This window comes from Aptenodytes forsteri, unplaced genomic scaffold (assembly GCF_000699145.1).
Source record: "Aptenodytes forsteri isolate BGI_AS27 unplaced genomic scaffold, ASM69914v1 Scaffold160, whole genome shotgun sequence".
In the NCBI taxonomy this organism is placed as follows: domain Eukaryota; kingdom Metazoa; phylum Chordata; class Aves; order Sphenisciformes; family Spheniscidae; genus Aptenodytes; species Aptenodytes forsteri.
This window is the reverse complement of record NW_008794882.1, coordinates 61,479-76,353: the sequence shown is the minus strand read 5'-3', so window position 1 is coordinate 76,353 and position 14,875 is coordinate 61,479. Positions and strand designations below refer to the sequence as shown.

At 43.0% G+C, this 14,875-nt stretch overlaps 2 protein-coding genes across 2 annotated transcripts in view; one reads left to right on the top strand and one right to left on the bottom strand.

The window, feature by feature from the left end:
- The first annotated feature begins 2,970 nt into the window (after positions 1 to 2,970).
- Positions 2,971 to 14,870, top strand: FAM83H (family with sequence similarity 83 member H). Its single transcript, XM_009274704.2, has 4 exons — positions 2,971 to 5,329; positions 6,534 to 6,698; positions 7,052 to 7,176; positions 10,988 to 14,870. The coding sequence occupies exons 1-4, from the start codon at positions 4,817 to 4,819 to the stop codon at positions 13,632 to 13,634; spliced, it is 3,450 nt and encodes a 1,149-aa protein (XP_009272979.1). The 5' UTR covers positions 2,971 to 4,816; the 3' UTR covers positions 13,635 to 14,870.
- Positions 7,562 to 14,875, bottom strand: part of MAPK15 (mitogen-activated protein kinase 15) — a 36,608-nt gene continuing 29,294 nt past the window's right edge. The window contains exon 14 of the mRNA XM_019470862.1: positions 7,562 to 7,729. The gene's annotated coding sequence lies outside the window, so the exon portion shown is untranslated. The remainder of the gene's footprint in view (positions 7,730 to 14,875) is intronic.

Here is a 14,875-nt window from a genome sequence, read left to right as displayed (position 1 = left end):
TACTGAGGGTGCACTCAATCCCACTCTCCATGTCATTGATGAAGATATTAAATTCTGCAGCATGAAGAAAACACACAAAACACATTACATCACCTTACCCATTATTTAAATTTTTTCTAGCTTTATAAATGCTAATAGCTACTCACTAGAAGGCACTCTAGATGAGTAGCTTTAAGGAAAACTGCCATATGGAATAAAACTGAACATTGTAGCACACCTCTCTGCTTCCATAAACAAACCCCGGCCAACATAGTGTCCTTTTGGACTAGTGTATCAGCTGCCTGTGTGTTTGAAGTAAGATACAGAGATCTTGATTTGCTCAAGCTTTTTCTCCTTTATATGCAGAAACTTCAACCTCTTCAACTCTCATTTGGATCCAGAGGCTATGGTAATCTTTCCTTACAGATGTAGACACAACCAGTCACTCTTGAAACTGTTTTTATTCCCCAGACTCTAAATCTGTATCAGTAGACCATCAGCTTCCCATCTTGCACAAACATAAGATGCAGACACTTGTTCCACTTCCAACATACCAGCAGATGCATCACAAGTGCAAATAGGACCATATCTTTTTGAATGCATTCCAGATACTTCCCAAGAACTGTCAAGTGCTTTCACTCTCTGGAATCTTATTCAGTAAGTTAGTTTTCTCTTAAGAGTTGCAGAATATTTAAAATATTTTTTAAATTAAAGTCCTTCTTAGATATCATGTAAGCTGTTTCAAACCAGAATTCATCTACTTCTATCAAGGATTCTATGAAGAGATATACTCGAGTGCATACACAGCGAGTGCAGTGTAGGTGGTTGAAATTGCTGCTCTTGCTTAACTATACTATACTATCCATGCAGCTATGACAAGTGTCCTGAGTGTATTTGCCTCATTGCATACACACAGACTTTCTGTGTAGCACTAATGCTATTACTCTGGCACTACCTGGGGCCACTGAACTTCTGTGAACACACTGTAGAGTTCATCTATGCATGCATAGCAGGCTGCCCACTCAGAATTACAACTGCTGCTGCAAACAAGTTGTCACACAATCCAGACAAAAGTATGAAATCTTCGGGTTCTTCCTGAACTTCATTTCTAAAATAAAAATGAGGATCTATTCAGGGGAATCAAAGTACATGACAGCTATACTTTAAAAGTGAGCAAACTCTAGAATTTCCTCATGCTTAGGCTCAGGGTAATCTAGGGTCTTCTTAGGGGAAAAGGATACTTTTTTTACAGTTTTCCTGCCTTTCCTTGGGAACAGTGTAATGGTCAAACACACTTATTGTAGTTACTCTTAAATTTATTGTGCCCACTTGTTAGGGACTTGGTCTTACATCCTTGCAGGTCATGAGTTCCTTAGGCTTATGGTGGCAGAAACATAATTTCTGGTTTTTATTTCACAGTTCTCAGATTTGTGCGTCTATTTTGGAAGAAATTAAAACCACCTGAAGGAAGTGAGGAGGCTTAATGACTAGAACCATGCCTGGGCAAACACAGGAATGGCACACTCAGCAGGCTGCAGGTTCTTTCCAAGTGGGATTTGATGGTGCTTTCTCAGCATTAACTTCTAAGAAGGAGCTGGCTGAAATAAGACACAGCATCTCCCTCCTTAGTTCTTTCCTTGTGAGCCAAAGAGGGTGACGGTGCAGATTTTCCAGCCTTATTAGTCAGCCAGAGGTCTGTTCATGCTCCAGTGTTTGGTGTAATCCAGTTCAGGTGTTTGCTGCAGCCTTCAGGATCTGTTTTCACAGGTAAAGGTGACGTCTGAAGACCAGGCTGCCCCGGCCTGCCTGCTCCTGGTGCTCTCAGGGTGGCTGAGTGCACCTGGCCCTGGTTCCCTGTGGTCAGCACTGATCTCTTTGCTGATTCTTAGGAGGCTGGAGACTTCTCAGGACGGCCTTAGGTGGGAGATAGTCTGGGCTGAGCTGCATGAAGGCTGATGGCCCAAAAAATGTCTCAGGCTGGGTGCTGACAAACCTGCTTCCTGCCTGCCCTCCAGCCATGCCGCGCCCTCTGCCCAGCCCGCACAAAGCCCAGGGGAGCAGTCACCCGGTGCGTTTCACAGCTAAGGCTGACACTCCTTAGTGCACACACAGCGAAATGACACCCTCCAACACAGACGGGAGGAGGCAACGCCCGCCTGAGAGACTGTTTGTTTTCTGGCAGCACAGTTAAGTACAGATGTCTCTCCATGTTACAGGCGAAGCACAGGTACCTTTCCAAACATCCCTCACAGACCAGTGACCCTCCTGGGACCATCTGTCCCACTTCACCTCTGATCACTATATTCAGCCATACCAGGAGTCCCTCCAGCTCCATATTTGTTTTCTCCCTGTGGCCAGTGGCTTAGAGAAAACCACAAGGATCATTTTGCTTTTGCATCAAATTTATTTCTTCATTGGTACTGTTTTTCCTGCTTATTCATGAATATATTGACTGCCACAAATCCTTAGGGAACTAAAGTGACTCCTTGTATTGTAAAAACTACCCCACTTAGCCTTCCCCCTATGTTTCCTAACCTACCTTTCCAGCCACAAATTGTGGGACAGTGGAAAAGTGTTCTGACAAAGTCTTGCGTGCCTGTCCTGTTTGTACATACTTTCTCTAACCATCCTAAAACATCCTGTGGGAAGGAGTTCTGCAGAGTAAGTACAAATGAGAAAAAGTATTTCCTGGTGTTCAATTTGAACCCACTACCTGCTAGTTTAATTTTATGCCCTTTTAGTTCTTGTACTGGAGGAGAAAATGGACAGCTGTCCCTGGTCATACTGTGTAGATGTCTTCTCTAGACTAAAGAGTCATAGTTCAGATTTATAATAGCCTTTTTCAAGATGTGAGGAATGAGACTTTCATATTCACAACACATTCAGGTTGTGAGTTCCCTCTGAATCTGTGTAGTGGTGTTATTTTCTCTATTCCTTACCTAATAATGCTTAGCATTAGCTGACACTTTTCCATTAAAAGTCCATCTTCTCCTTCTTGATTTATAACAGTGTTGAAATAATTATATTAATCAATAAAATATAAAATTAAGGTTGTTTCACCACTTTATATTTATCAACATTATATTCACTCTGTCATTTTGATTGTCCAGTCAGTATCGTAAGGTTCTTCTGCTGCTTCTTTGTTTTTTGTTTTTGTAGTTGGCTCTCATCATTACTGTTCTGAGCAAGCTAGCATTATGAGCAGTTTGCTGTCTGCATGACCACTCATCCCCTTTATGGGTTGTATCTGAATATGTTGAATATGTTGGTCTCGTATCCAAGAATGAATGGAACTCTGGGAGCATTTCCTTAAAATGAAAGGCTAAAGACACTACTGAAATAGTTAAGAGCAGGTACATAGGTGACTTGAGCACACCAAAATGGAGGTATATAGTGGACTGCTTTTTATTTTAAGAGAAAAAAAGATAGAATGAGAATTAGAGTGGGAAGATAAATCTAGACAATTCAGACTACAAATAAGGCTACATATGTAGACTATAAAGATGATTTTCTATTGGAATACTTTGCACAGGGATCTGTTAGATTCAGCTGCTATCCTCATATTAAGACCATATTTTTTCCTGTGGTATCGTGCAGCTCTACTAGGAGTTATAGTTTGAAGCAGAAGTAACTTGTGGGAGCTTGAGGCACGAGTAACAAAGCACTGATCTGTGCTATGCAGGTAGTCAGATAAAGTCCACTCAGGCTTCATCTTGAAACTAATCTAGCTTTATACTTACAGCTATTAATGAGAGTGATAGTATGGGCCTGAAGTCTTTTTTTCTTCCACATCCATGGCAATCCCTTCCATTTTGGGAGCAGAAGTGTTGGATGGCAATGACAATAGCAGCCACTTTCACCCTCTATACTCACAGTTCCTATTAATGTAACTTTGCATGAGTGGTCAAGGACAGCCACGCTCTTTTTTGATTATGAGGAAGCCTATGTTGGCATGTCAGTGCTGGGGCCCCAGGAAAAGTATGTCCGAGCATTGACATTAATTGAGGGTCAGAAGCCAAAGTGCTTTGGAGTTCTTTGCAGATCAATAGGATATTATTTATTGAGTTGTATTTGTGGCACAACAAGCTTTTCTTCCAAAAATTGGTTAAAATCAAATTTGTCTTTAGTCTCAAATAATAGGTTCCCTACAGACAATTGTCAAATATTGAATACGAGCCCCTTCAGCTCAGATTTTTCCCAACATCAAGCGATTGAAGAAGCAATCATGTCCCTTGGTTTTTATTTCTTCATGGATCTCATGAAGACTTGTCTGACTTCTGACCATGTTACAACAGCAGGTTACCCTTATACTTGCCTGCATTCCGTTCATACCGTGCTTCTATTCATATGCTGAGGTGATTATAACACTCAATTTATAAGGATTCAGAGGGTGCAGTTGTATACATGCATATGCTTTTTGGTTTAGTGCCATATTACACACAGTAAATAATTCCAGCATTTGGAAATGAGTTTTAATGGAGCCCAAATAATAACCAACAGCATTGTTCTTTAGAGGGGAAAAAAAGAAAAAAAAAGGTAGCTTTGAAACAAAAGACAAATTTAAGCTTAGCAATTGGCAGCCTAAAAAAGAAAGTTGGGCATTCTGTTAGATGCATCATCCTTGTTCATCACAGTGCTGCCCGATTTGATTTGTTCTTTATTTTGCCCAAAAACATTTCTGTAAAAGTAATGCTTAAGTGATTACCGCCTTTGCCTAATTTAAGGCTCCCCATCTGTTCTGAATGAACTTTCTCCAACATTACTCTGTGTGCTTTGAATCTCTTCCCTTTTGATTTTGCCATCATGAACCCCCAGCTCTCACCATTTATGGGCATGGATGTGTCACTGGAGTGAAACTGCTCTCATTGCTGGTTATTCTTTTCTTACAGCTCTCCCTCCCCTCATGGCTCGTCGATCTCAAAGCTCCTCACAGGGGGACAATCCCCTTGACCCTAACTATCTTCCCCCCCATTACAAGGAGTATTACCGCTTAGCTCTGGATGTGCTTACTGAAGAGGGCAAAGAAAGTTACCAACGCTTCCTTGCAGAGGAAGCAGCCCCTGATTTTCTTTGCAACTCAGAGGTGGATCACATCATACAGAATCTCCAGAAACCCCAGTATGCCAATCAGGAAGGTAGCACAGACACCGCAGGTGACAATGACATGGATGGATCCTCTGGGACTTACTGGCCCATGAACTCAGACCTCGCTGTTCCTGAGCTTGACCTGGGCTGGCCAATGGTCTTTGGGTTCAGGGGAACAGAGGTGACAACCCTCGTGCAACCACCACCCCCGGACAATCCCAGCATTAAGGAGGAGGCTCGCAGAATGATTCGAGCAGCTCAACAGGTGAGACAGTGAACAGCGCAACTAGAGCTCTATATAAAATTGTATGTGTGCGAAAGATGAATCAAAATGCATCAGGTTCTCTGCTAATTCCCTTAACTTAGCTCCCAGAACCTGACAGAGGGGAAGGATTATTCTAAAACTACCGTTTACTGCATCAAAGCTAGTCTCTGCTCTCATGGAAAAGCATGTAAGGCCATGCTAAAATATACCAAGAGTTCACAGAATCAGGAATAGTTGACAAAATGCATCAGGTTCTCTGCTAATTCCCTTAACTTAGCTCCCAGAACCTGACAGAGGGGAAGGATTATTCTAAAACTACCGTTTACTGCATCAAAGCTAGTCTCTGCTCTCATGGAAAAGCATGTAAGGCCATGCTAAAATATACCAAGAGTTCACAGAATCAGAGAATAGTTGAGGTTGAAAGGGACCTCTGGAGACGGTCTAGTCCAGCCCCCCTGCTCAAAGCAGGATCAATTAGAGAGGGTTACTTAGGACACGTCCTTGAGTATCTCCAAGGATGGAGACTCCACAACCTTTCTGGGCAACCTGTTCCAGTGTTCAATCACCCTTACAGTAAAAGAGGTTTTTCTTATGTATAGCTGGAATTTCCTATATTTCAATTTGTGTCTTGTCCTTTCACTGGGTACCACTGAGAAGAGTTTGGCTCCATCTTCATTACACTCTTCCATCAGGTGTTTATACTCGCTGATAAAATAATTTCGAGTTGGGAAGGACAGGGAGATAGAGCTTTGAAGCTACTTCCCATATTATCAGCATATAGATGCAGCTATATAGTGGCTGACTGAACGTTGGCCAAGAAGTTTTCTAAAAATGGCACGGGTGTGTTGGAGGGGGTGAGCAGGTAGTGGCCAAGCAGCTCAATACAACCTTCGTGTGGTTACGTGACCAAAAAAGTACCTGCTATCATTGGATTAATGAGTAAGGGAACGCTCAGTGGCAGTGAGGTTTTTCCCTCACCTCTCACCCTCATATACAGAATATGCACCTTAGCAATTCTGTTTCCAGTTCTGGGGCCCACAATGTTTAAAGGAACCTTTAAATGGGAAGGTTCCTCTTTAAAAAGAAAGTTGAAATGGAGACAGTGCAGCAGTGCAGCTTTGGAATGTGAGGTGCTGGGGAACGTGATCAGTCAGGGCATAAGCAGGCACAGATCGCTGATGTCTGTCTTGCATTCTTTTCCTAGGTGGTAGCCATAGTGATGGACATTTTCACTGATGTGGATCTGCTGTTTGAGGTGTTGGATGCTGCTGCTCGCAGAGTGCCTGTGTACATCTTGCTGGATGAAATGAACTCTCAACTTTTCCTTGATACAGCTGCTAAATGCAGAGTCAATCTTAACTATGTGGAGGTGAGCAAACCAAAGACCTGCCCTGCCCCTAATTTGCATCCTGAAGGGGATACGTCCTGGGACACAGAGGGCTGTTATGACAGTAAAAACCTGAGAAAGGGGAAAATGGGCCAGAGCCTAGTGAAAGATGAGTATGAAGAAAGCTAGAAGAGCTGGCACAACAATACAGGACTGAAGGCTGAGGTCACACTAATAAACGGGTTTATCTATCCATTGTGTATGCAGACAGACTCACTAGAGCTGAAGTATAAAAATGGTGGCAGGATGGAAGTTAAAAGAGCAAGGGGAGGAAGGAGGGGCAGGGGGAGGGAAGTAACAGCTTCCAACTGAGTCAGTGCTTGTCTGGTTTGCAGTTCCTAAGGGTGAGGACAGTTTCTGGCCCAACCTACTACTGCCGCACAGGGATGTCCTTCAAAGGCCATCTGAAAGAGAAATTCCTCTTGGTGGACTGCATGGTGGTGCTGAGTGGCAACTACAGGTGAGAAGCCCTGCAATGTTACATGTCCCAGTTTCAGTGAGAAAGAGGCTGGTTAATTGGTAAAGCAGTGCTTTGGCACTTCCAAATGAACATCAGTGACAAAACTTTTTCTCACTGAAGGATACTGAGCAGCAATTTTCAGGAAAAATACACCATTTTGCAACTGAGGTAGATACACCAATTAAACAAGCCCTCAAGCCCAGACACCTGAAGCCAAGCTTCCTTCACATCAAGAGTGTAAACGATCTGTAAAAAAGATACAGTAATTATAAGGTGTTGTGGGCTAACCCCAGTAGGCAGCTAAGTCCCACACAGATGTTCGCTCACTACTCCCAGCAGGATGTGGGAGAGAATTGAAAGGGCAAACGTGAGAAAACTTGTGGGTTGAGAAGATGACAGTTTAATAGTTAAAGCAAACCTGCACACGCAAGCAAGGCAAAATAAGGAATCAATTCACTACTTCCCATTGGCAGGCAGATATCTAGCCATGTCCAGGAAAGCAGAGCTTGACTTGGGAAGGCAAATGCCATAACGCTGAACGTCTTCCTTCTTCCTGCACAGAATCACAGAATGGTTGAGGTTGAAAGGGACCTCTGGTGGTCATCTGGTCCAACCGCCCCCGCTCCTGCTCAAGCAAGGCCACCTAGAGCCAGTTGCCCAGGACCGTGTCCAGACGGTTTTTAAATATCTCTAAGGAGGAAGACTCCACACGGTCCCTGGGCAACCTATTCCAGTGCTCAGTCATCTGCACAGTAAAAAAGTGTTTCCTTATGTTCAAACGGAACCTCCTGTGTTTCAGTTTGTGCCCATTGCCTCTCATCCTGTCACTGGGCACCACTGACCAACCCTAATCCAACAACTCCCTTCAAAGCAGAATAGTTAAAGAGACCAAGGAGTAGGCCTTTACGTTTCAAGAGCAAGTTACTTGTATGGAATTACCGATGCCTTTATTGTTAATAACTGTACTATACCCATGTTATGCCCGAGTATCTCAATCAAGGGGTATATGTTGTATCCCATTTTCTATTGTTAGACCAAAGCATATCTTTCATCCTTGTTCATAACCAAAATCTACTCCAGTCTGTCACTATCTCCTCCCCCACTGCAGCCTCAAAAACTCCCTCAAATAACATCATATAGGAAGGCAAACATAAGCCTTTTTTATGCTGATATTAGAAACCTTTTGTAGTTCAGTCTGAAAGTACTCATCTACAGTTTACTGGCAGCTGTCCAACATCCCTGCTCGAAGTGAAGCTATCTTCAAAGTTACGTAAGGTTGCTTAGGGCCATGTCCAGTTGGGTTTTGAGTATCTCCAGGGCAGCTGCTCCAATGTTTGACTACCCTTGTTGTGAATAATTTTTTTCTTTATAGCTCATTGATATTTCTCTTGCTACAATTGTATCTGTTGCCTTGTATCCTGCGGTGTACCTCTGGGAAGAGGCTGGCTCCATTTTCCTTCTAACCACCCTTTATGTAGTTGAGGACAGCAATCAGCTTATTGCCCCCACCCCCCACTCCTGCCATCCTTAGCATACTTTTCTTCAGGCTGAACAAGCCCAGCTCTTCCAGCCTTGCCTCGTACCTAATATACTCTATCCTGCTATCCATCTTGGTAGCCCTCTGCTAAACTTCCTCCACTTTGTCAACAGCTTTCTTGTACTGGGAAGCCTAAAACTGGGAAACCATGAACCAGTATATGCTAGAGGCCACCCAGCTGGAAAGCAGCTTGGCAGAAAAGGATCTGGGGTTCCTGGTGGACACCAAGTTGAACACGAGCCAGCAATGTGCCCTTGCCACAAAGAAGGCAAATGGTGTCCTGGGCTGCATTAGGCAAAGCATTGCCAGCAGGTTGAGGGAGGTGATCCTTCCCCTTTATTCAGCACCGGTAAGGCCACACCTGGAGTACTGTGTCCAGTACAAGAAAGATATGGACATACTGGAGAGAGTCCAGTGAATAGCCACAAGGATGATGAAGGGACCAGAGCACCTCATATGTGAGAAAAGGTTGAGAGAGCTGGGACTGTTTAGCCTAGAGAAGAGACGGCTTGGGGGGGATCTTATTAATGTATATCGATACCTGAAGGGAAGGCGCAAAGAGTATGGATGGAGCCAGGCTCTTTTCAGTGGTGCCCAGTGGCAGGACCAGAGGCAATGGGCACAAACCGAAACACCAAAGGAGGTTCCATTTGAACATAAGGAAACACTTTTTTACTGTGAGGTTAACTCAACACTGGAATAGGTTGCCCAGGGACCTTGTGGAATCTCTCTCCTTAGAGAGATTAAAAAACCATCTGGACATGGTCCTGGGCAACTGGCTCTAGTGGCCTTGCTCGAAACACCAAAGGAGGTTCCATTTGAACATAAGGAAACACTTTTTTACTGTGAGGTTAACTCAACACTGGAATAGGTTGCCCAGGGACCTTGTGGAATCTCTCTCCTTAGAGAGATTAAAAAACCATCTGGACATGGTCCTGGGCAACTGGCTCTAGGTGGCCTTGCTTGAGCAGGGGCGGGGGGGTTGGACCAGATGACCGCCAAAGGTCCCTTCCAACCTCAACCATTCTGTGATTCTGTGAAAACTGGACTCAGTACTCCAGATACAGTGTCACAAGTGCTGATTAGGGGGAAATAATCGCTTCCATTGACCTGTTGGCTGCACTTTTACTACTGCATCCTTGTATGTGTTGAGCCACCATCGCTGCAAAGGCACTGCCATCTTTTTTCATCTTGTTGCCTGCCAGACCCCCCAAGTCATTTTCAGCCAAGCTGCTTTCTAGATAGTCATCCTAAGACTGTATTGGTGGATGGGGTTGTTCCGTCCCAGGTGCAAGATTCTGCATTTGCCTTTACTCAATTTCATTAGGTTCCAGTCAGCACTTCTCCCCAGCCTGTTGAGGTCCCCCTGACAGGCACATCAACTGTGCCATCCCTCCATTCTGGTGTCATCTGCAAGCCTGCTGAGGGTGCACACTGTCCTGTTGTCCAGGTCATTAATGACAGTGTTAAAGACTATTTCCCCAAGACCTGACCCCCAAGGAACACCACTTAATAACTGTCCACCAGTCAGACTTCAAATCACTGACCACCACTCATTAAACCTGACAGTCCAACCAATTTCCCGTTTACTGTGTGGCACACTCATTCAGTCCGCAGTGTTCCAATTTGGCTACAACGATACTTAGGTAAAGGCCATGTGGAAACCCTTGCTAAAGTCAAGAAAAACCTCATCATCTGCTGTCCCTTTGTCCACACAGCCAGCCTTCTCTTTGTAGAAGGCAATCAGATTGGGTCAGGCATGGTTTGCCCGTGGTAAATCCCTGCTGTCTGATCCCAGTTGTCTTTCTGTTATTCCTGTGCCTGGAAATGGCTTCCAGGAAGATTTGCTCCACAATTTTCCCTCAGACTGAAGTAAGGCTGACTTGCTGTAGTTCCCTAGTTGATCCTTTTGCTCTTTTTAAAGATGGGCACAACATTTTAGTTATAAAAACCAACTGCAACCCAAAGAAATTGCAGGAACATCTACTTCATATAAGGATTATCATCAGCTCGCTCTCTTACTGTTGTTACTACTGACTGGCTTTTTTAGAACAGAAGTCATTTATTGCCTTGTAAAATCCTCTGCAAAGATGTGATGCCAAATAATTTCATAACTATGAGGCTTGGGAACAATACTGTGTAATGAATGGCTGCCTGAGCAGTAAATAGTATCAGGAGTATTTTCTTCAGGCAAGCAAATGGTTCTAATGTCAAGTGGTACAATCGAGTTACTTGATGCTAATATGCTATCATTACTTCTATTTCTCTTTGTAGTTTTATGTGGTCTTTTGAGAAGATTCACAGAAGCATTGCACACATCTTCCAGGGGGAGCTGGTGGCCAGCTTCGATGAAGAATTCAGAATTTTGTTTGCACAGTCAGAACCTCTTGTTCCTCCAGCCAATGTCTTGGCAAAGGCAGAGAACACATTTGCCATGACTCCCTTTGGCAATAACATGCCTTTCTTTCAAAAAAAACCACCCCTGATGTTCCAGAGGGATGACAATCTTTTTCCCTCCTTTATGGACAGAGTTGATCCAGACAGGTACTTCCTGTCAAATTTCAGGCGGGATGACATGTTGCGCCATACTGTGGAGGGGTCGGCCATGCGAATGTATAAAAAGGTAGAAATGGAGAATTCTCAGGTGGATCCTGTCAGGGGTTTTCTCCGTTCCAAGCAGTTGGAGTTGGATGCTTTTAAGAGACACAGTTTTGCAGAAGGAACATTTGAAAATTTTGCTTCTTCTAAACAGTATGCCAGGCAGATGTTCATGAACAATATGGATGAATTTAAAATCCAGTCTAGTCATTTTCAGAAGGATCAGTTCTACCAGTACCAGTTTGAACATCCCCATCTTTCTGGCAGACCTCAGGGACTCTTTGAGAGAATCCGAGGTGGTAGGCCAGGATTCAATGAACTGGAAGACTATGGAGAGGGACCCAGATACCCTGAACTTGAACCCAATTTTCCACAGGAGGGTTTCCCCTTAAGGCTGGATTACGTACCTTCAAATTCTTCCAGGGAGGTGAGACATGGCTCTGATCAGCTGAATCCTGCAGGCAATAGCCCAATGGGAATGATGTTAAGAAGGCAGAATATAGGACAGAAATTTATTTGTCAGACTTCTCCTACACAGAAACAAAGCCTGGAACAACGCCTGTTCTTACAAGACAAAGATGAAGACCAAGATGAAGACAAGAACACACAGGAAAATAGAACAGGTTTACGTAACTGGAGGATTTCTTCATACCTTAGTGCATACCAGTCCGAACCAGAAGAAGGTCTTCCAATGCCTATGGAATCAGAGGCATATAATGATGTTCTTGGGGATACCGTCACAAAGCACCCCACTGACCTCATCCCAGCATTCAAATCCCCTATGTCTTTTAATAGCAAGTCACTGGGAATTGAAAATGCCAAAGAATTTGCAGATCCCGATAGAGTAGGTGAAGAAACCCCTATAATGAAACAAGATGCCTTTAGGTCCAGAATAAATCCTTTGATTCAGAGGAGCTCAAGACTCAGGTCCTCTCTGATTTTCAGTGCTGCCAAGTTAGATCAGCCTAACACCACAATAGAAAAGGTTCAGATGATCCAAAAAGAACAAATGTCCAGTGAGTTGACAAAAGACAATGAAACTATAAAGACAGCCGCCTCATCTAAAGTGGCAGAACTTTTAGAGAAGTACAAAGCTGTGGGCAAAGACACAGAGCGAGCTACAGTCACTCATACCAAAGCTGTTTCCAGTTATCTACAGGAAGAATCACAGAACACAGAGAAGAAATGTACCAAATCTGTGCAATATAAGATTCTGGAGAGTAGGGTACTAGACTCCAAAGACTCCTGCAGTACTTACAAAGTGCATGGAGAGGCTGACAGACCATTCGGAATGGCCTCATCAACCCCACAGCTTGCTGACACATTGAGTAAAGATCCCCTAGCACATATTAGCACTAAGGTGGACAAATTATCATCTCGGTTTTACTCCATAGAGAATAAATCTGCTCTTCCAGAGAAGGAGAGTCTTATATTTGTAGGAGACACTCAGAAACTGACTCTTCCAGAGAAGAAGGAAAGAGTGACATTCAAAGAAGACACGCAAAAATTAGTCAATACAGAACTGAAGAAACCACAGGTTAGGACAAGTACCACATCAGTTCTTGAAAACTTATCTAGAAGTCAAGGATCTGACAGCTCTCTCAATAAATCTGAGGAAGACTGTTCAAAACAAGAACAAAATCCAATGGAATTTTTAAGAAAAGGGTCACTACGGCTGAAGCAGCTTTTGAACCCAAAAGGTGAAAAGCAATCGGAGGAGGAATCCACTTCTGAGAGTGGAAAATCTGACAAGCAGGCTGTGGTTCTCAAACGATCTTCCATAGGAGATTGTCAGGAAATGATGGAGGAAGAAAAAAACCATAAATTTGCAACACCACTTCCTCCCAAAAGCAGCCAGCCAACACAGGGGAGATTTCCTTCATCCACAGCTAACATCCTGTACAGCAGCAACCTCCGTGATGATACCAAGGTGATTTTGGAACAAATCTCTGCAAACAGTCAGAAGAACAGAGCTGAACTGGCCAAGCAACTACCATCCACTAGTAATCCTGATCTTTCTAAGTCAACTACAAGCTTGGAAAGGAAAGGTGAGAAGGAGAAAAGCTGTAACATCCACAGGTCAGAGAGCTTTGGGAGCCAGAAACGAAATCTTCAGCGGCAACCATCAGAGGATAGAGATACCCTTCTGAAAAAAATGGAGAATATGCGGAAGGAGAAGCGAGTCTACAGTAGATTTGAGGTCTTCTGCAAAAAGGATGAACATACAAGTCAAAGTGAAGAGGAATATGACACAGATGCCAAAGACAAGAAGATGGGAAAATTCATGCCCAAAATCCTGGGGACCTTCAAGACCAAAAAATGATCATAGAAATACTATTTAATTCCATATAATCACTGACTGTCAAAGGGGAATGAGGAATTAACTTGTTTATGATGGCTATAAGCATCATAGGCAATACTCTTCATGGTTAGTGAGTGGAAATGTGTTCAGCATTAGACTCTTATCGCACAAATTGCCCAATAAAGTCATGTGGTATCAGGCAACCTTATCACAGTATGTTTCAAATAAAATTATTAAATTGCCAAGATGCTTAAAACAAAGAAATAAAGTAAGAGTCTCTTTATGTTATGCTCAGGGAATATTTTCAGCAGACAAAACAATTTCAATTTCAGAAGGAAAGAATAAAAAATAAAGAATTCAATTTCTGAGTTCAGTCCAGGAAAGAAAAATACACACAGACACAAACACACACGTGCGCATGTGCATTAACTGGAAAAAGTGTTTAAAAACCATTTGTTTCTCAGGTACAGTTATCTTTTCTTTGTATCTTATAACGAATCAAATACTGGAGGCACCTTTTTGAAGGTTTACAGGAGAAAAAAATATTATAAACAACTTTTTGCCCTTATCTATGGTTATGGTCTTGTCTAGCAGTACATGGTCAGCTTTCATATTTACCATTTTCCAAGCCTATTGATTCTGGTTTGTTATTGGTTTGTTTCCTTATGTGTAATGGAAGTATTGCTTTAGGGGGTGAGCTGAAAGCAGCAGCTGAAAGGCCATAAAAAAGGAAATTGCCATGCTATTAATGGAGAAAGACCTGTTTTTAGGACTCCTTTTCAGCTGAGTCAGGAGTTTAATTAAGCATCTAAAATGCTGTCTTGGCTAAGTAGTAACTTCCTTGACAATGTAACTCCAATTCATGAAGTGATTGTGCGGAGGAGGGCACGTTCATTTGTTAGCACATCTTTCCACGTGAAGACAAGGAAAGAAGGGACTCATAACAATGGAAGGAATAAGGCTGCTGGAATTTTCAAGCTCAGAAGTGTTTTATCTCATGTAACTTTCTTGTAGTAGTTTGGTACCAAGCTTAACCATGCAGCTTTAAAACAGTTCAGATTAGCCTGTAGGTTCATGCTGTTGTGTTATAGTGTCTTGCAGGACAGAAGGTAGAGACAGAGGCTATCAAGAAAATGCTGTACATCATGTTTAGTTACTTAGCTGTTTGGGTTTTTTCCCCAGCTTGGACTGTCTCTGCTTGGCATCCATCAGGATTGCCAAATTGGGATTTTTTTTTTTCCTGATCTTTGTGCGTAGTCTAA

Coding starts and splice junctions, on each gene's coding strand:
- FAM83H (XM_009274704.2), top strand. CDS start 4,817: ATGTGTCACTGGAGTGAAACTGCTCTCATTGCTGGTTATTCTTTTCTT. Junction 6,699..7,051: donor TCAATCTTAACTATGTGGAG/GTGAGCAAACCA, acceptor TCTGGTTTGCAG/TTCCTAAGGGTGAGGACAGT. Junction 7,177..10,987: donor GTGCTGAGTGGCAACTACAG/GTGAGAAGCCCT, acceptor TTCTCTTTGTAG/TTTTATGTGGTCTTTTGAGA.